Here is a 20,924-nt window from a genome sequence, read left to right on the forward strand (position 1 = left end):
GTTTCCTCTTTTGCTGACTGAAGCCCAGTTGAATTAAACAATTTGCCTTGATTCTATTCCCCCAAATGTATCTCTAGAATGATTGTTATGATTGTTTAGATTTGAGGTACACCATTTTGCTCACCTTTTGCCTCAGGCACATGCATGTGTAAAATACAAAGGGGGACCACCCAAAAAACAGAATTATCTTCTGGAGGGCAGACCCCTTGTAGTACAGGCTTCCCACACTAGGTGAGTGTTCTAGGAACCCATCTGTACCATTGTATCAACTGGCGTTGTGAGAGGCTACATTCAGCTTCAGTGAATTTTTTTGAAGATTCTTTCAACACACCTGCCCATTTCATGATGGGTGATTTACAAGCGCACCTGCCCACACTGCGCTGAGTGTTCAACAGTTTTTGACCAAAAACAGCACGACCCCATGCCCCTCCCTCCATAGTCACTGTTTTTGTTTCCTTGGATGAGAAAAGTCCTCAAAGGGAAACGGTTTGCTTGTGCGGAAGAGATGAAACAAAAAAACGGCAGAAGCACTAAAAGGCATCAAAATCAATGAGTTCAAAAGCTGTTTTAAGCAGGGGAAAAAATATCTCGGAGGTGTATTGCATCAAATGTACTTTGAAGGTGACTGAAGTTTAAACATGTAAGAATAAATACACAATTTTTTGTAAATAAATTCTGGGTTTTTGAGGGTCCTCCCTCGTACACGTTTCTTTGCCAAGAATAAAGTCAAACAGTTGCACAAAAGATTTTGTGGCTGATTGACCTCACCGTGGGCGGTTTCTGAGATGGCATTCCCTGGTGGATTTTCCAGGAGGTAATCTGGGTGGGAGGGCCTAATTTGGAATTCTGATATGGAAAGGCTTATAAACAATTCCATTCCTCCTCCCTCAGTGCCAAAGAAAAGTGTGGTCTATTGGAAGAGGAGGAGGACAGTAGTGTTGCTGTTGTTTTCATTATTATCCCATGCACTTTACAGAACCCTTTCAGCCCGTTATCTGGCCTGCTGCTCCCCACAGCTTCAGCTCCGTGGGGTAGAGAGAGCAAAGGTTATCAGTTAGCTATGAAGAATCAGCCCCCAGGTTAAGTGACTTACCTGAGGCTAGAGCTGCAGATTTAGCACTTGGTTTCCTAACTGCCAGGCGAAACTTGGTCCCTAGCACCAGCAGCACCATCACTCCCTGTTGGGGCAGTGGATAAGCTGCCTTTCTCCACAGGCCACTGTCTGGTAGGGCTGATAGCATCTAGCTGATTAACACAGGGTAGAATTCTTCGTGCAAGGCCTATCTCTCAGGGAAGGGCAGATTCACAGTGGCACAAAAGCTGCCATCTGTCAAGGCAGGATGGGGTGCGGTGAGGGGCACAGGAGACAGAGCCCCAGCGGCAGGATCATGCACACACCTGGAGCACCCACAAGCAGGGCTGTCCTCCCAGCCCTTGCCCCAGCTGGGCATAGCAGGCTGAGGACCCATGAGGAAAAGTTTTGTCCAGACATCACCTGGAGAGCTGCCCTCCCTCCTCCACCAGTTCTATTCAAGGCTGCAAACTGACCTTGGTTTTCCCAAATGGATTGTTGGCTCTGTTCTTGATGTGTATATACAAAGAATTTACTGTGGGAAAAGGGCTTGGTCTGCCTCAAAATGGAATTTGAGTGTTTTTCCTTCTGTTGTGTCCTTATCTATCCATCTCAGGCAAGGAAATGTTCATGACATATATGGCTTTGCCTTTTGGTGGAGGCAGTTTTTGTATATTCTTTGTGTCTTGCAGTAAATGGTCAGCGCTGTGGGCACTCTTCCTGACAGACCAAAATACGCTGTCTTTGTCAGGTGATACAGGCTTTGGGGCTTCCTTTTCTAACTTTATTCCCAATGGAAGTCTAAAATGCCAGTCTTTGCCTAAGGATTAGCCCTTTGCCTGACGCCTGACCTTTTTCTTTTCCCAGGAGATCCAACTGCTGTTGATATACCGTTCATCTTTTTTCCACGTTTAATAGTCAATTAATACTCTATAACTACCCAGTTATTCATGATAGTGGGACGGGATCCTCATGTTTGAAAAGCATGACTGATTTGAATGGCCCATTTTTTTAAATTAAATTCAGCTTCTTCCCCTTCAAATTCTGTTATTGGTACTTCTGGCACTTGGTAAAATTGAGTTGATAGTTTTGCTTCCTTTGTTCCAAGGTGAACTAATAATATTCAGTAAATTGTCCAAGGGTTGGTATAGGGAAAGTTTGAAATGAGGGTTTGGCTCACTTACACTGTGGGAAAATCTGCTGGGTCTTGAGAGGCTAGTGACATGGATGGCAATGGAAGCTCAGACGGCCGTGCACTGCCCAGGCCAGAAGGCCTGGAGTTATGTCCCTCCCCCATCAACCCTCCACTCTGTCTCCCAGAGACACCGACCAAGTGTGTTGATCAGCAGCAGACAAAGCAGAGAAGATCTGACAACCCTTCTAACTCCTTGGCCAACCTCTATGGACATAGGTGTTTTTCGTTTTTGTTTTTTTAAGATTTTATTTATTTATTTTTAGAGAGAAGGAGGGAGAAAGAGGGACAGAAACACCAATATGTGGTTACCCCTCAAGCGCCCCTTACTGGGGACCTGGCCCACAACCCAGGCATGTGCCCTAGACTGGGAATCAAACCAGTGACCCTTTCGTTTGCAGGCCAGCACTCAATCCACCAAGCCACACAAGCTAGGGCTGGACATAGTTTTTAAAGAAGGAGACAGCACAGTCATAACTAAAATTTTATTATCTGTCATAGTAGAATATAGCATTGTACATACTGCTGAACTTCACCTAGGGCAATTAATCTAAGCCAGGGTATCAAAATAGGTAATGAGTTTCAAATTAGCCGCCATGGTTATGGTACCTCCAGAACTTCCATGTATTGCTGGTGGGAACATAAATGGCTTAACTTTGGAAATCTGTTTTTGTAGTATTCACTAAAGCTAAACACATGCTGTCCCTATTACTCAGCAGTTCTGTTCCTAAGTGTACCCCGACAGACACTAGCATTTACATTCATGAAAGACACTTGCAAGAATATTCATTATAGCCAAACACTGGAAAGACCTCAAATGTGGACTGGTAGTAGAATGGATAAATAAATAAATGGTGCAGCGTCACATTGCTGGTAGAATACCACATAGCAGTACAAAAGAATGAACTTCTGTACACAACAGGGATGACTCTCACAGACCTACTGTTGAGCAAAACAAGCCAGACACAAGGATATATACTACATGGTTCCATTCATTTAAAGTTATAGGAAATCAGCGGGGTGATATATGTCCAGATGTAGTTACCCTCTGAGTGGGCTGCAGGGGCAGTGGGTATTGACTGGGAATGTTTCCTGGGGTGCTGGAAGTGCTCTCTGTTTCATCTGAGGAATGGTTGCAGGGGCGTACACAAAAGTACAAGTGAGTTGTATACTCAAGATGTGTGCACTATACTGTATGTCAGTTAGACCCACTTGGTGGGAAATCAGAGGTGGAGGGCTTAGGGTACCCATTAGTCCATCTCTAGGATATTTGTGCACCCTAGCCACTGTCCAGTCTTGCTGAACGGTCAACTGCACACAGCACTGCACCCCACCAGACACTGCTGCTCAGTTTCCTGGAGGCAGGTATTTTCTACATAAACAAATCGAGGAATGAACAGTCATTTCTCTTTGTGTTCCTGGGGGGCAGGTCTAGAGCAGGGAAGGAATAAATAAGCAGAGGGGCGGACAGAAAGCCTGCCTGCCTGTCTGCCTGTGCATATTCCCTGTTTAACATGGGTCTTAACTCATCCAGCGTCTCTGAATGGCCTCCCAGCATTATTGACGGGCTATGGAAATGATTAATGATCTTTCTCAAATCGGGGGCGGGGGGTGGGGGGGGCAAAGCAGCGAGGGTCCTTGGCAGGACCACACCCTGGGGCCTGGGCCCTTGCAATTGGTGGGAGAGCAGCCGTCATGTGACTGCCTGGGCTCCCTCCTCCCTGATTCCTTCTGGTCTTCGTTGGAAAGTACCCCTTCTCTTCTGAGAGGAAGTGGCCCTCCCTCAGCATTCCCACCCTACCCTATCTTTGTTGTGCCAGCGGCCATCTCCTTACCTCTCCCCAGCCTGGTCTTCATAGTCTGAGTTGTAGGAAGGAGAGGCAGCCAGGTGTCAGGGAACAGTGCGTGTTTGGCTCATGTGCATGCGAAGCTCCTGATCAGAGCTTTGGCCTGCTGATGCCAGTGCCATTAGCATTCCCACCACCAAGGGTTAAAGCCCAAGAGCCCCACAGCTTCCCTGGGTCCAGGCCCTCATAAAAGCCTTTCCACTTAGCCCCTGGGCTGCTTTCCTCTCCCTGGCTGAAATCTGATAAGAGGCCTCTTTGTTGGGACTGTCAGTCTCCTTTATTGAGGAGGGAGCTAGAGAGCAGTGGCATTTCTTGGGGTTGGGATAGATAAGGCCCTGGATTCCTGTCAGAGGGAGCATGATTAATTACTCTCAGTCCAGGCTCCTGCTTTGATTCAGTGACTGACAGTTCTCAGGCTTCCCTGTCAGGCGTTTACTGCCCTCTGAGAAGCTGGACGGGGCTGAGATTCAGCCTCCTATGAGGCCAACACTAGGGACCTGCAAGGAGCTCTCTCTCTGCCTCCTTCCTGGTTCCAGGCAGGTGTTCTTGCATCTGTTGTGCACAGAGGCCTGCCCCTCTCTCTCGGTGGAGCCTCCTTACTTGTAGGATGTAAGCCAGCCCAGGGAGGCCTTAAACTTTTTAGCTAGTCCTAAACCACCCAGAACCCTGCACAGAAGGTCCCAAACCCTCTATCTCAAGGTCACTTGGCAACATTATTTCATAATTCAGGCAGGCTCCTAAAACCAGGTCACCCTCCTTTTCGTAATAATCACAACTATCAATTTTTAAGTTTTATTCATAATCTCATAGGACTTCCGAACTGAAAGTCATCTAGTCCAAGATCTTCATTTCACAGATGGGGAAACTGAGGCATGAATAGGTCTCTCTCTCTCTCTCTCTCTCTCTCTCTCTCTCACCCATACCCAGTATGATGTATTGTTTTCTTTTTTATTCAGGCAGGTAAAACTGGGAAAAGTCCTCGCCCTCTGTCTTATAGTTGAGGCTCCTTGGCTACCAAGTCCATTAGGCATAGAGCAGACTGCAGAGATAGAACAGCCCTGAGGATCTTGCCTCTCTCAGTTGTCAGGGGAATGAAGCCAGGGTGGGGTTCGTGTCTAGATTATCTGCCTAATGTGAGAAAACCAGACCATCATCCAGAGGTAGCACTTAGAATAGCCTCAGCTTTTTTTTCCTCGCAGTCCCAAGGTATTCCCCTGCCCTGGGAGCTACTTTCAGCTCTTCTGCAGAGGGCGGATACCCTCCCCTCCCCCACTGGTCTCTGCAGCCACGCAGCCACACAGGGCAGGTCTGGGTGGAAGCAGGACTCGGGGTTACCACCAGGGTTCCAGTGTGCCCCTAGCCTGGGTTTTCTCTGTGGAGGTTCTAGGAAGAGGTCACTTTTGGTTAGGCTTACAGCCTTGATTTCCAACACCATTTCGTTCCTTCCTTACCTTCTCAGGCCCTAGCTCTACCTTTTGTTTCCTTTGCCCCTGAGCATTTCTCAGTCTAATGCAATCACACTGTGTGACGGTAAAAAGGTGAATTTTTAATGAAATTTCTACATCTGTAACATTGTTTTTCAAGCAAGTCATCTCAGATGGTTATATATTAAGTCCAATGACTATTCAGAGTGAACTTATAATTCCTCTCTGGGGAATTGGTCTTCAGAGATCAGTTGAGTCACACTAGAAAATCTCTTGGTGTACGGTGAAAACAAAATCAGTATAAGCAGCCTGGTCACTTCATCTTATTCTGCTGGCCTGCCTCCATGCATGACCATTTCTAAAAGTAAAATACACGCTTCACGTTTGATTCACCACCACAAGAGAGACTCAAATGAAAATAGTGCAAACTCTGAAAGCTATTCATGAGCAAAGCTCAAAACCATCATCTTGTTATAGAACTTGGATGCAAAGAGCTTGACCACTCTGGGCCTCATTTCCTTAGTCCATTTAACAATGAACCTGCTCGGGCCTGAGTGGGGAAGGTGACTCCTTTCAGGCTGTCAGCGTTAACACCTAAAGCTAGTGATGGGTCCTGGCAGACACACCACAAGCCTGAGGGAAGTGTGGTTAAGATTCCCAGTTGGGTTACCACGGAGCTGGTTGCTTCAACTCAGTTTTTTTTAAAAATCTGCATGGCAGTTTAGTTTATTGAACACTATGAACTATGAAGCCGTGGTGAAGGAAAAACAATCGCTGCCTTTGGAGAGCTACAGTCGTCCTGGGATACCAGATGAGCGTACATTAAACAATGAGAAAGTAATTATGTGCTGAACATGGAGGGGTTATAACAAATTTTGAAAGAGAAGACATCCATGTGAACTAGGGTAGTTAGAAAATTATTCATGGAGGGAGTGACCATTAATGGCTGGTGTGGAGAGGGTTTGAGCAGGGACAGGTCATTTTAGTCCTGATGAGGAGGGAGAGTACAAAGCAAAAGGTAGAGGAGAAATGAGCTTGGTTTTGGGGGTGATAATGAGGAGACCCCACTAATTGGAGAGTGAGTTGTTGGATGTAGTAGAAATGCTTCATACTTTTATCTGTTACAGAGTGCCAGGGAACTCAGTCATGAGATCAAATATGTGGGCTGGGATGGGTAGGCAGTCAGAGTCTTTGCAGGTTTTTAAAGAAGGAGATGAGCAATATGGTTAAAGTGCAAGTTGAGTGCATGGATAAGAAGCTGCTGCAGGCATCTAATTCTGGGCCAGCAAGGGCCTGGTTCAGCATGGTGGCTGCAAACTGGACAGGAAGACACCTTTGCAGGGTACCTCTGAGGAAGAATCAGTGGCGCTTTCTAACAATCTGTAGGTTAGTCATAGAGGAGAGAAGAGGACTCGGTGCTGCCCCTGAGCTTCCTGCCCAAGACCTCAAAGAATGGTATGTTGTTGGAAGAAGGAAGCAATGGGAAAAAGGAGCTAGCTTAGGGGATAAAGGTGAGCTCAGTGTGAACAGTCTGACTTGGAGTGAACAGGTCACACGTGAAGATGTCCTGGAACCTTCTGGAAATGTGAGCTTAGGGAGCCTCTGTGAGGGGACCTTGGAATGGTCTACCCATCTTCCTAGAGTCTCTAGGTGATGCCATGGAGAGTGTGAACATGCCCAGGCCTTTAGTGTGCTCAGGCAGACAGACCTCCAAAAGGACATGAACCTCAGTCCTGTCTTGCCGGAAACTCATTCTGCTGCATCAGCCTCTCATCTTGTGACAGGAGTAAGGGTGAATGTCCAGAACAGCACAAGGAGGAAAATTAACCAACATTATGAGCTGTGTCTTGGAGTATAACAACAATCCTCTGAGAATTTACCTGTGAGTCTGCGAATCTAACTCTATGGCCCTTTTGTCCTTGACTCTCCAAAGACCCAATTGGTCCAGACAAAGGCCTTGGAGGCCTCCTGCTCCCTCCCCACACTGAGAAAGAGACCATGGTAGTCCAACGTGTTCGTGCTTACTCTGCTTCCTCTTCATAAATGTGGGAGCCTTCGCTCCATTCTCTGGCTTGAATTATCCTACAAGAGAGTTGGTGAGGCCAGCATTCCAGGGCTGGGAATAGAATGCCATTTCTCGAGGGAAAAGAAGCAGGAGGAGCCGAAACAAAGCCCTTCTCTAGTCAGGCTGGTCTAACGTCTACCAGGCGGGCAGTGAGATTGGGACAGCGGGAGGGGCTAAGGGAGGAACAGCCTGTGTACAGTACAGGCAGTTTGCCATTAAAAGGCAACAGGTCTCATACCCTGCCCTGGATGGTGACCCTTCCCTTTGGAATTCTCCCCTCTGACCTCTAGATCATTAATCCAGAGGCTGCCAAATGACAGTCATCCATCACGCCTCCTGATGAACTCCTGAGGAGCGCCTGTGAAAGGCGCTTGTCCCCGCCCTCCCTGCATCCCCTGGTGCTCATTAATGGGCCTTCCTGCTCAGGGCCAGGTTTCCTAGCCACAGCTCTGGCTCCTCTCACTTCCCTTTGGGGCCAGTGTAGGGAAGCTGTTTTGACCCGCCCCTCCCTTTCAAAGGCCAAGGAAGGGGTGGAGTGATTAGTGAGGAGAAAATTGTTGAGTGGCTTCACTGGCTCGCTCTCTCTCTCTCTCTCTCCCTCCCTCCCCCTCCCTCTCTCTCTCTCTCTCTCTCTCTCTCTCTCTCACACACAAACACATACACACACACACACCCTCCCTCTCCCCAAACCTGTGTTTCCTGCAGCCCCTTTGACATGGTGGAGACACAGAACAGAAAAACCCATTTCTCTTCCCCTGCAGCAGCAGAGGAGGAAGAAAGCAATTACTCAGGTAGATGAAACAGGCAGGATCTCCCCTTGTTGAGGGAGTCAGGGAAGGCCGTCTGGAGGAGGGGGCTGACTGGCACATGAGGGCTGCAGAGGAGTGAGTTGCCGCATTAGGAAAGAATCTGGACTCAGTCCTGCTAGGAAAAAAAAAAATTTTAGTCCAACCCTCTTATTTATAGATGGGAAAACAGACCCAGAGAGGCTATGTGTTTTACCCAAGGGCCACACAGCCTGTTGGTTGGACCTATCTTTCTGTTCATCCCAAGAGAGGTGGCAGCTAGTCTGACAGATCTCAGGCTTTGGGAGTTTGAGTTAAATTACATGTCCAAGCAGATTTCTGAACATATTTCTAACTCAGCAAAAGGTGGGCATACACAGATGTCTTTTTTTCCCTCTGCTTGAGGATGACGCAACCCTCTATTTCTCTCTTTGGACGCTAACAGGGACCCCCATCAACCGAATCCCTATCATGGCCAAGCAGATCCTTGACCTGTATATGCTGTATAAGCTGGTGACGGAGAAGGGGGGCCTGGTGGAGATCATCAACAAGAAGATCTGGAGGGAGATCACTAAAGGCCTGAACCTGCCCACATCCATCACCAGTGCTGCCTTCACCCTGAGGACCCAGTGAGTGGCCAGGCCTTGGGGAAACGAGGCAGAGACTGAAGAAGGGGGATGTTTTCTCTTCGGGTTTTTTTTGCGGGGCGGGAGCTGACAGGAGATTGAACCCACAATCCCAGTGTATCAGGACGATGCCCCAGCCACCTGAGCCACCCGGCCGGGCAAAAAGGAGATGTTTTAGGGGAGAGGAAGAAAGAAAATTCCATTATACAGTGAACAAGGTGAGTGGGATTTGAGACAGCCAGGAACTTTCTGAGGTGAACCCCTCACTAGACCAAAGTAATGATGAGAGCCGTTGTTTCCCAAGTGGCCTCTGTGCTGCTACTTCACTATTCTGTTGCCTTCAAACCTCACCATCAACCCTGTAAAGTAGGTGTCATTCCCGTCTTCCAGATTACCAAAACTAAGTATCAGAGGTTAAATTGTTCAGTGAAGGCCATACCAGTTATTAAGTGGTGGAGCTGAGATTCATTCCCACCTGGGCCTTGTCCCTGAAACCTTCACTCCTTCCAGGACACTGTCTCCCACACTACACCTCCACAGTAAGCCTCGCCCTTCTGACCTGACACTCAGCTTGCCCAGCAACATGGGACCCAGGAGAAGGTGGCCAGTCAGGCCCCACTGGAGTCAGTGAATGATTTCTGTCACCATTTGAGTTCTTTTAAAAGTGTGATAGAAATAGTGAGGCTAGGAGCAACATTGGAGAGTGAGGGCCAGAAGAAATTCTTTTCTTTCATAGCACTCTGGAAGTTGCCCTGTGAAAAATATGGAATGACCAACTGACGTGTCAGTTACGTCATGTCCTTGTTGAAAAGTAGAAAGGATTCATCTGTTGGAACTGTTCCAGCAGAAGTGGGGGGGCAGAGCTATAACCAGTATAGCAGTCCTTATCTCAAGGTTCTTGAGGAGAGAATTGCCTCCTGGGACATCTAACACACAATGGGAAAAATTGCCTGTCTGACCAGCCTAACTTGGGATGGTTAGGAGATCAGCAGCCAGATAGTCATGTCACAATATGGATGCAATACCTTGCAGGGCACTAAAAAGCCACCAAAAGGACCATCAAGTATTGGCCTATGTCCCTTATTTCCCTTAGTGATTGACGCCTCCCTTTTGAGCAGTGCTCAGAATTGAGTAGCAGTTAGACGGGCCTGGGCCAGGGTAGTCAGCGGCCCTGGAGTTTTCTCTTCCGTGGGGTGCCCCAAGTTGCGGGCCTCTGTCTTGGAGGCCTGCCTGCAGAGGCTGCTTCCTCAGACCCAGCAACTTAAATGGGGCAGCCTCTGGTGCCATGTTTTGGATTACTTTTTTCCTTCCTTCCTTCTCTCCAGGTACATGAAGTACCTCTATGCCTACGAGTGTGAGAAGAAAGCCTTGAGCTCCCCAGCTGAGCTCCAGGCAGCCATTGATGGCAACAGGCGGGAGGGCCGACGGCCCAGCTACAGCTCCTCCCTCTTTGGCTACTCACCCGCTGCCACTGCTGCCGCCGCCGCCGGGGCCCCTGCCCTTCTCTCTACATCCAAGATCCGCTTCCCCATCCTTGGGCTGGGCTCCAGCAGTGGTACCAGTGCCAGTAGCCCACGGATATCCCCAGCAACTACCCTCAGGAAAGGTCTGCAGGGCCCTAGGGGAGGAGGAAGGAATGGAGCCAAATTTCTGTGTCTAGGACCTGGGCTGGAGGGTGGATTGTGGGTCAGTCTAGCTTTGGTGCCTTTGCCAGGTGATGGAGTCCCAGTGACAACAGTACCTGTGCCAAATCGACTGGCTGTGCCCCTGACTTTGGCAGGCCAGCAGGCTGGCACCCGGATGGCCACGCTGGAACAGCTGCGGGAGCGGCTGGAGTCAGGGGAGCCCCCTGAGAAGAAGGTGTCCAGGCTGTCAGAGGAGGAGCAGCGCCTGGTGCAGCAGGCTTTCCAGCGCAACTTTCTCAGCATGGCACGGCAGCTGCCCATGAAGATTCGGGTCAACGGGCGGGGTGAGTGTGCCAGGCCATGCTGCATTCACGGGCCCATTCACGTCCCTCACGACTGGGCTGGGGCTCCTCCAGCTTTTGACCTCCAGTTCCCCAGAAGAGTCTAGAGGCCGGAAAGCCACATGGGGCTTCAGTGGCCACGGAGATCTCAGTTCACCAAGCTGAAGTTACTTTCTTGGGGACCAGAAATTGCTTCAGGCTATGCTGTATTCTCTAGCAAATAGGAAGAAGCAGTGTTCAAGGAGGAGTCAGAGACTCTCAGGGACAGAAGCTGTGTTCGTCTCCCCCACCAGCCTTTGATCTGTCTACATTAAAGGGCTCAGCCTTGACTCCAGTGCCTGACAGGATGTAGGGGTGTAGGCACGCGCAGGACACATCTGGGAGAAAGTCGGCACCTCTGTTCCTGAGGCTCTGTGAGGGACTAGCTTCCCTCAGACCAGGCTGCCTGTGGCCCTCAGAACAGGCGGGAAGGAGGAAACACAAGCCTGGCAGCATAATTGGCACCCTTTCCCTTCCCCTCCACACTTCCAGGTGCCCCACTTTCATGTCCCCACACACTCCATGTCCCTTGTTCCTCTTCCGTCCCTTTCCTTCCTCACACACATTTTCTTGGCCATTCCTGCCCTTGATGCTGTCCCATAACAAACATGAAATACGTGTGCATAGGAAAGAAACTAGGGGTGGAGGAGCTAGGGGTGCACATTCCCAAGCAGCCCCTCCCTGTCCCGCTCTCCCCTGGGTGAGGAGCAGAAGGGGGCTGGAGGCGATGGCCCAGGTAGCAGGTCTCTGCTCCGTTACCCATCCAAGGCTAGGCGCCCCGGTCCTGCACAAGCCAGAGGCTAACAGGACAAGCGGGTCATCTGAAGGAATTCTTGGCCCTGTGCATGGTGCGCTGGCAGAGGTAAGCTGGGCAGTGGCCTTCCATGAGCCCCAGATGCCCAGGCTGAGATGGAGCATCAGGTGCCGGGCAGGTAGACCCCCTCCTTGAGGATCCCCCAGCCTGGTGCAGGGGAGGAGGAGGCAGGGTGAGGCCTCAGAGGCAGAGCCTGGATCTTCCTGATCTCTGGTTGCTCAGCCGATGGATAGTGGGTGCTCGGTGAAGTTTGCCAAATCTCTTAAAGTGCCAGCACACAGCTGTGAGCCAAGGGCAGCCTCTTGCCAGTGGTGATCCCTTTTTCTTCAAGCAGAGAGAGTTGGGGAGGTGAAGTGGCTTACGGAGAAAACAAGCAGCGGGACATCAGCAAGCTTGGGTCTTTCTGCCAGACCTTATGCTCAGGAGACGGTTATATAGGTGCTTTCTACCAGTGCTTCAGTCTGCTGTGTCCAGAGAGGGGGCATTGGAGAGCCTCAGAAAGGACAACAGAAGTGTCGGAATGGTTGACCAAGCCTGCTGTCTCCCTTGTCCCCAGCAGAAGACAGATCAGAGGCCTCGGCTACAGCGCTGAATCTGACCACAGGCAGCATTGGGAGCATTAACATGTCTGTGGATATCGATGGCACCACCTATGCAGGTGAGGCCCGTGTGTGGCAGCCAGCTGCCAGGCGGCAGCCCAGCCAGCCCCGTTTGTCACCCTCCTGTCTGCATACCTCCCCGGGGTGACTTCCTTTTAGGTGGTCTCAGAGTTCCACAGGTGAACTGGACTAGGCGAGGCTGAGGATTGTTAATATGATGACAGATCACCCTCCACCTTTGACAGAACGATAGAAACCCAAGGGCAAACCCTTCTGGACCAATGGTTGGCTTGCTAATTGAATAAGTCATTTAATGCAAAGTAGTAGTCATTTCTATATTTATGCCTTTGAATACAATTACTTAGAATACAGTTATTTAGAGTACAATTACTTAGAATACAATTCTAAGTAATTGTATCCTAAGTCCACAATTATGGCCTTCTAATGCACTGTCCTCCTTTCTTTGTGCTTCAGCTGTTCTCTTTCTAAACTGCTGTTACTCCTTTTCTTTAAAATGGATCAAGAACAGACACAAAGGGATCTGACTGCTTGTTTGTTACAGTTTTCCCCATCACTTACAGTTGTTTCTCCTTAGTCTGATTTGGCAGTAGTGGTTGGTTGGTTGGTAGGTAGGTAGGTAGACCAAGTAAGTCTACCCAAGGCAGTCAGCTAAGTTTTCATAGTTCTCTTACCGCTCCCATTTTGTGGGTTTAGGACTAACTCTGAGAACAAAGCAAGCTGACTCTTGTCAAGCATAGTTTGATGAGTTGGGGCTAAAATGCCCAGGCATTCTAGCCGGTGGCCCTCTGCCAAGAGCCCCAGCATCAGCCCCTGGTTTTACATAGGGCATGGAGGTGCCCCTTCCATCAAGACTGGGGGAAGTTCCTCAGAGCATGCCTCTGGCCCTTCGAATGCTTATGTGCTAGGGGCGAGGCTCCTTCAGGGTGCACCCTGCAGGCCTCATGCTCTGGATCTCTGCTGGATTACCTGTTGGCATCAGGATCAAGGCCAGGGAAGGGACAGAGTCCCTGGGAGCAGCCTGCAGAAAAGCGGCGATGTTCAGGGCCACATTCAGTCGTCTCTGCCTGACACGGGAGGCCCTTGAGGAGATTGGACCAGCCAGTTGGCAGGGCTTGGGTGCTCTTGGCCTTTTGGTGGTGTCTGGTGGCCTGAAAGGTTTAGGGTTTGGGAGTAGGTCCATGGAGAAGACAGGGAAGGAGGAGATGGGGGCCTGATCTCCACATCCTTTTGTCCTTTATCAGGAGAAAGGACACAATGGCTGCCTCCTCTCTCAGAAGAGAGTTGAAGTCTTCCCAAACCTCACCTGCCTCAATCCCAGTCCCACCTGTGTCCTTTCTCAGTGAGTTTGCAGTCACCTCAGCTAGGAACCTGGAAGTCATTCCTGAGAGCCCCTCACACCCATGCTGGCCCCCCAGAGCTGAGCAGACCCTGCTGCTCTCTGCTCTCTGTCCTCTCCTGCTATCTTCGCCACCGGTGCCCTGGGTCAGGCCTCTCTTCCCCTGTGAGAGTAGCTCCCTTGCCGGCCTCCATCACCCATATTCCTCCCAGCCCCATAGAGAACGTTCTAAAACACATCTTATGAGGTCCCTCCCTTCTTAAAAGTTTGAGGGGCACCCTGGCTGGTGTGGCTCAGTGGGTTGAGCACCAACCTGCAAACCAAAGGGTCGCTGGTTGATTCCCAGGCAGGGCACATGCCTGGGTTGTGGGACCCCCAGTAAGGGGCATGTGAGAGCCAACCACATATTGTTGCTTTTCTCCCTTTCTTTCTCCCACCCTTCCCCTCTGTCTAAAAATAAATAAAATCTTAAGGGAAAAAACAAACAACTTTAGAGGGGCTTCATAACATCTACAGGGTAGAATCCGGGCTTCCTTAGGGGCGTACAGGCCTCCACTATCTTGTCCTCCCATCTGTTCAGCTACATCTGCCTGCATGCTGTAGTCAGACCACAGCACTGTGTGGCCTCCAGCACGTTTGTTGCCTCTTTGCCCTCTGTTGTCTCAGGCTCCCTCTGCCTGGCACACCGCTCCCTTTCTCCGCTTTTTCTAATAGTCCAGGCACAGCCTCCTGCTGGAGCCTTTCCTCTCCAACATTCCCCCTGCCCTCCAAAAGCTTTTTGTTCCCACAACACTCTTCCTCAGAGCATTTGTAACACTTCAGCAAGATTACTGTACCATCCTGTGTGTCCCCCTCACAGCCTCTAAACATCAGGAAGCAGGACAGTGTTTGGGACTTCCGTCCCTCGCAAAGTGTCCAGAGTGGAGCTCTGCACACTTGGGCAGTAACAATCAGTGGAAATGAATGGAACCCGCCTCTTGTCTCTCATCTGCTCACTTTCTTCTCCTCCCCACCCAGGTGTGCTCTTTGCCCAGAAGCCCATGGTCCACCTTATCGCAGGGTCTGCTCCCCAGAGCATCAGCAGCAGCGCCAGCAGCAGCAGCAGCTCTCACTGCTCACCCAGTCCTACCTCATCCCGGGGCACCCCCAGTGCAGAGCCCTCCACCAGCTGGTCCCTCTGAGGGGCAGGACCCAGCTCCTACTCCCCACTCTCCTGTAAAGAGTGAAGGAAGTTGATGCACAAAATTTACCTCATCTCACGGATCCCATGTCAAATACCATTTGGCCAGATGTTGAGAGTTTGGATGTGTCCACCTGTCCAGGCTCCATTCAGGTCCTGCTGTACTCTGGGGACAGGGAGAGGCTAGAGGGCAGGACAGGGCAGCGTTGTCCAATCAGGGATTGTCCTGGGGAAATGGGTGGGGTCTGTGGGCAGCCAGCTTCCTGGGGATTCCCAGGCCACCCCCGATCCGGGGCGCAGTGTATTGACAATCTGTAAGCCAACACAGGGCTGGAAGCCCTCATATCCCTTCCCCTTTAATTTATTTTCCTTGCCCTGCCTTCTGTCATGACCCCAGGGTCACTGTCCCTTCCCCTGCTCAGTTCCCCAGTCTTGACTTCACATGTGGGTCTGCCAGGAGCCAAGAGCATGCCTTTGTAGCCCTTCTCTACTGAACATGAGATGGGGCCATCCTTGTCTCCCATGTTGGTTCCTGGGGTATGGGTCCCTCAAGTTCAAGTCTTGAAGCAATCCTCATGGCCCCTTAGGCCCCTTGTAATGGCCCCAAAAGGTCACATGAAGGGAGTTCTGAGGTCCAGGGCCTATTGGATATCTGCTATAGCACCCATTTATACCCTTTCTGACCCTCTCAGACCTCATGCTGCCCACTCTCCCTTGTTGTCCAGCTCTCCCAAGAACAGCCCGCCTGTCCCTCAACCCCCTTCTTCTCATGGGGCCATCTCAGCCCCAACATCCCCAAACCTGCTGATGTCAGGTTCATTGAAATACCTCAGATTTGTAATTGTTGATGTTTGATTCTTCAGGAAGTATTTCATCTCTGAAGTCTTTTTTAATATGTTTTGCTGACTTTTGTTCTTTTATTTTAAAATTTTTATTGTTATTATAGCACCAAAGAAATGAAAGCAGATCACCCCAAAACCAAACAAATGATTTGGTACCCCAGCCCCTCTGAAAGCCCAGTGAGGAGGCCGGAAGGCAGGCAGGAGAGATGACTCAGGGATCACAGTGGCAGGGAGGAGGTAGAACAGAAGCCCGCTCTCACACAGGCTAGGTCGTAAAACCACCATTTCTGAAGATAGTCCTCTACTCAGTTCCTGTCAGAGCAGGGCTAGTCCCACCTCCTACTGCCCGCTCTCCAGTGAGGGCCAGACGTCTCCCCTTCACTCCACACTCCCACCTCAGGACGGGGAGGCCATGGGGCTTACAGAAGATATGCTACTGAGAGAGCTGCATCTCCTCTTGGACCCGGGGGTGGAGCAGACAGCTCCTGTGTGCTGAGGAAGAGCTGATTCTCACACAGGGCTCACCTCACAGTGTTCAGTAGACACCATCCACCGTGACATTGCCAGGAGCCCATGCTGGCCCGAGCCCACACCCAGCTAACATTCCATAGCATCTAGGAAAGGAAAGGGAATTCCAGAGCTTGAGCATAAAACATGCCTCAGCCTGGTAAGCTGCAGCTCTACTGGACTGTATCTCTCTCTTCCCTCCCCTAGCCTTACACACACACACACACACACACACACACACACACAGCCCATCCACCCGGGGCTGACCCTCTTCTGGCCTCAGAAGCCTTCCCACCTTACCCACCGGGCAAGTGAGGGTGTGAGCAGGGAAGGGCTTCTGGGATCTGGTGCCAGGGAGGAGCCCAGTTGGCTGGCGCTGGGCCCACTTTAGGGTGTCACAGACATTTTGCCAGTGTGTTTTTCTCAGGGGTTTGGTCACAAAGGATGGACTCTTCCCAGCCAGAGGATGCAGGAGCAGCACACTGTTTCTTTCTGGTCATTGGATTCTCTCCCCATGGCAGCTTGCCCAGCCTCCCCGTCTCAGTGAACCCTTGCTGACCTCAGGACAATGTAAGGGCCTCAGCCTGAAAGCCCAAGAGTGGGGGCGCCAGCAGGTATCCCTGGGAGCAGGGCCCTGGGCCAAGAGGAACTTTCCCTGGAAGTGCAGTCCTGAAAGCCACGTGGCAGGCAGCCAGGGCAGCTCCGTCCACTCACCGTCCCTGTCTTCTGTGTTTCCTAACCGGGAAAAGCGGGATAGCACATGGGTAGCCTAGGCAGTGGAGAAATACCTCAGATGCCCTCTTGCAGCAAGTGTCTGTATATGTTGTGGTTATTTTCTATCTTACATGTTCTTGAATGTTTATATTTCAATAAACCTCTACCTCTTCACACAAGTGGGTGGATGTTTTCACTGATTTCCATTGGATAGTACTAGGGGAGAGCTAAAAGCTTTGAAAATAGATAGGACTGAGTGTACTCTTCTGACCCACTGATTTTTCCTGAACCTTTTCCCCTTTGCTACTCACCCTTTCCCAAAGTACACACTCAGCCTGTCTATATCAGCAGGGTACTTATGGTATTGCCTGATCACCAAAACTGACTCCAGTGGCGTCACATCAGTATCCTGGGAGGCACAGGCTCGGGGGCAGCCTCCATTTAGCAAGGCCTTTGTGCACTCCTGCTGAATAAGTGGCCCCTATGCATATGGAGCTCCCAATCTTGTCTGGGAGGTGCACGTGTTTATCTAGACAAACACTAGTTCTTTAGACTATAGCATGACTGGGACAGCACACTGTCCAAGGGCCATTAGATGCTGGGAGAGCTCGCTAGGGGACCTCTGGAAGGCTTCCCAGAGGTGTTGACATTTAAGCTGAAAAGATGAGATTTGCCAACTGGAGACCTGAAGAAGAGCATTCTCAGCAGAACGGATATTGGGTTGGCCAAAAGTTTGTGGGGTTTTTTTGTTTTTTGGGGGTTTTTTTCTGTAAGGTGGCTCTAATAGTGCTTAGTTGTCTAACATAATTTGAAACAGTTTTGTTAGATTGTATTGTGACAGCTGTCACATCAGTGTGCATTTAAAAGAAAACAATTGGTGAATTTTTGTGCAGCCATTTTAATATTGAAGATGGAAGAAAATATGCAACACTTTTTACTTTATGCTTTATTTCAAGAAAGGTAAAAATAACAAATGCAAAAAAGATTGGTGGAGTGTATGGAGAAGGTGCTGTGACTGATCAAATGTGTTAAAGTAATTTGGGAAGTTTTGTGCTGGAGATTTCTCGCTGGACAATGCTCCCCGGTTGGGTAGACCAGGTCAAGTTGATAGAGATCAAATAGAGACATTAACTGAGAACAATCAACATTATACCATGTGGGAGATAGCCAACATACTCAAAATACCCAGATCAATAAAGTTATTGGTGAAAATGAAAAATGTCTTTTATTTTACAGGAAAAAAACAACTTTTTGGCCAACCCAATATATATGGAAACCTGGTGGCATCAAAAGACCTGGTATGCAAGAAGGACCTGGCCAGATCTAGGGCTGCTGGGGTGGGGCAGGGGGGGAGTGGGAAAAAGTGCAGCTGGAGCCAGGGAGGATCCCAAGCTATGGGATTTGGGCTCCATCCTCTTGAGCATGAGGGGATAGCCAGTCTGTTTTTTTTCTGGGTGTGGATACCTGAAACACCTGCAACTTAGGCTTAGACTGAGAGTGCTCAGTCTTTTCCTCTGCCATGGCGCACATTTTATGGGCCCAACCTGGTTTTGGTGAAACAAAAAGAAATGGACAGAGGTAAAGCATTGGGTGAATTTGTAATTGTCTTCCATTCCACACCGTACACCTCACCTGCCTCAGCCCTCTGGTTGCAAAGCAGGGAACCATTTCTGCCATTTTCAAGTGCTAGAAAATGAGGGTGACATTGGGACAATCTTGAGCCTATCTCACTGATTTTTAAAAATCTCTTGAAAGAAATGACATTCTTTAGTAATTTAATTACTGATAACCAACACGTGGCATCACACTTAACAGCTTCCTGTGACACACCAGGGGTCTCCCCCGTGGAGATTCAGTGGGCCTCGTCTAGGAGAGCACTGAGAGATGGAGAAGCAGGGTCTTGAGACATTTGAGAGGGAAACAGAAGAGTGACTGGAGGCAATTCTGAGGGAGACGTGGTAGGTGAGCGAGGCTCCTGATGGAGAATCCAGGGAGAAATAAGGCACCAGACCGTGGCAATCCCATCCCATTTCAGTTTCCACAAGAAAATACAGGAGATTATCTCAGACTGAGAAAAGGGAAGATGTCTCAAACTAGACCCTGCAAAAAAGTTCATCGAAAGATACCATAAAGTAAAAAGACAAACTGGGAGGAGATACTGCAACACAACAAACAAAGGCACAGTGGCCTGAATGAATTCTTTTTAATGCTTACTAAGATAAAGACAAAAAGATCCCTGACTGGTGTAGCTCATGGATAGGGCATGGTCCTGCAAACCAAAATGTCACTGGTTCTACTCCTGGTCAGGGCACATGGTTGGGTTTCAGGCTAAGTCCCTGGATATGGGGCATACAAGAAGCAGCCAATCAATGTTTCGCTCCCTCTCTCCCTCCCTTCCCCCTCTCTGGAAATAAAATCTTTTTTTAAAAAAAAGTGGGGGACAGGGGGCAAAGTTATAAATGTGTGCACAAGAGGATATACAAATAGCTGGACCTCATTCATGATCAGGGATACACACAAATTTAGTCTTAAAATTCCAGATCTTGACGAGGGTAGGGAGCAATGGGAACTCACAAACTGCTCGGAGAGTGTAAATTAGTCAAACCAGTTTGGAAACCATTTTGGCATTACCCAGTCGTATGGAACATGTACCTCCCCTAAGGCCCAGCAATTTTGAATGTGTGCCCCAGGAAACCGGATAGTAACTTTGCTGTGAAACTACCAATTAGCGAACCCTGATGTGTGCCAGGCAGTGTTTTAGTTCTTTGTATGAATTAATTCATTTGACCCTCTGCACACTTATGAGATGGGACTATTATTCTCCCCAGTGTACAGCTAAGGAAATAGGCACAGAAGTTGAGTACACTAGACTGAGGTCCCAGAACTGGGGAGAAGAGCATCAGGGGTTATAATTCATTGACGATGCACAGAGCCAACCACTCTACGCAGTACTTCATTGAGCGCCCCATCCTCAGTCCTGTTAGCGACTTTGTCCATCTTACATGTAAAGAAACTGAAGAGCAGAAATATGCCCCAGGTTACACATCTAGTCAAATGCAGGGCTAGGAAGGGACTCTAACGTAGCTGCAGTGGCCTCTCCCGCCTGTGCCTCCTCCGTCAGGGGCAGGGGCAGCTCAACGTGGTGAGAAGAGGGAAAGGGAGGCTGTCTGGTTGCCCCTGTACCTGCTCCACCTGGCGCCCACACTGCAGTCACCTGCCCGCGGGAGCAGTAACAACCTCTCAACAGTTCTTTTCCTGACTGCGCGCCGTAATTTCCCACCTGATTGGCCAGGTCAGCAACACACCCGAGCACAGCCAATGGGGTGAGGGCAGGGCGAGGGGCACGACCGCTGATTGAGCACCAGCTGGGAGCGCAGCAGGTGTGTCTGTGTGAGGAGCGTGCCCCTCGCTCCCCAGAAGGAACGGGGAGCTGGCGGCGTGGGGCTTCTGACGGAGAAGGTTCGGAGTCACCATTGGAGGGAAAGGGAGAAGGGGCCGACCAGGGTAGCAGGACTGGGAAGAACGGGGGGCCCGCTGCGCTTGGAGACAGGGAGGTACAAACCGCGGGGCAGCTGGGACACAGGAACAGACCAGAAGGCCAGGGGTGGTGGGGCGGGCCGTCCGAGAGCAAACGGGAAAAGGGTTTGTGGGGGGAAGAAAAACCAAAAACCAGAAAGCCCGATGCTATTAACCAGCTCTGCTCTCGCTTCTGTAAATTTGCTTAGCCCAGGAACCCCCGCCAGCTGCAATGAGCCCTCAGGCAAAGGGCGGACCTTTTACAGTCTACTTCCGCGCCCCCTCCCAGCCCGGGACTCCTTTTCCTGCGCAACGCTAAGGCTTATAAACCCCCGGTCTAACCCCACTCTGGGGCTCAGAATTTGGAGACTGCCTCCTC

General features: G+C 50.0%; 1 protein-coding gene across 1 annotated transcript in view; it reads left to right on the plus strand.

Moving 5' to 3' along the window:
- ARID3B (AT-rich interaction domain 3B) overlaps positions 1-15,371 on the plus strand; it is a 55,248-nt gene extending 39,877 nt beyond the window's left edge. The window contains exons 5-9 of the mRNA XM_054565190.1: positions 8,831-9,014; positions 10,337-10,617; positions 10,726-10,980; positions 12,390-12,488; positions 14,804-15,371. Of these exons, the coding sequence (XP_054421165.1) occupies positions 8,831-9,014; positions 10,337-10,617; positions 10,726-10,980; positions 12,390-12,488; positions 14,804-14,967 (983 nt within the window). The 3' untranslated portion in view covers positions 14,968-15,371. The remainder of the gene's footprint in view (positions 1-8,830; positions 9,015-10,336; positions 10,618-10,725; positions 10,981-12,389; positions 12,489-14,803) is intronic.
- The last annotated feature ends 5,553 nt before the right edge of the window (positions 15,372-20,924 follow it).

This window comes from Pteronotus mesoamericanus, unplaced genomic scaffold (genome assembly GCF_021234165.1).
Source record: "Pteronotus mesoamericanus isolate MK-2021 breed Mesoamerican mustached bat unplaced genomic scaffold, CSHL_Meso_final contig_100, whole genome shotgun sequence".
NCBI classification, from domain to species: Eukaryota; Metazoa; Chordata; class Mammalia; order Chiroptera; family Mormoopidae; genus Pteronotus; species Pteronotus mesoamericanus.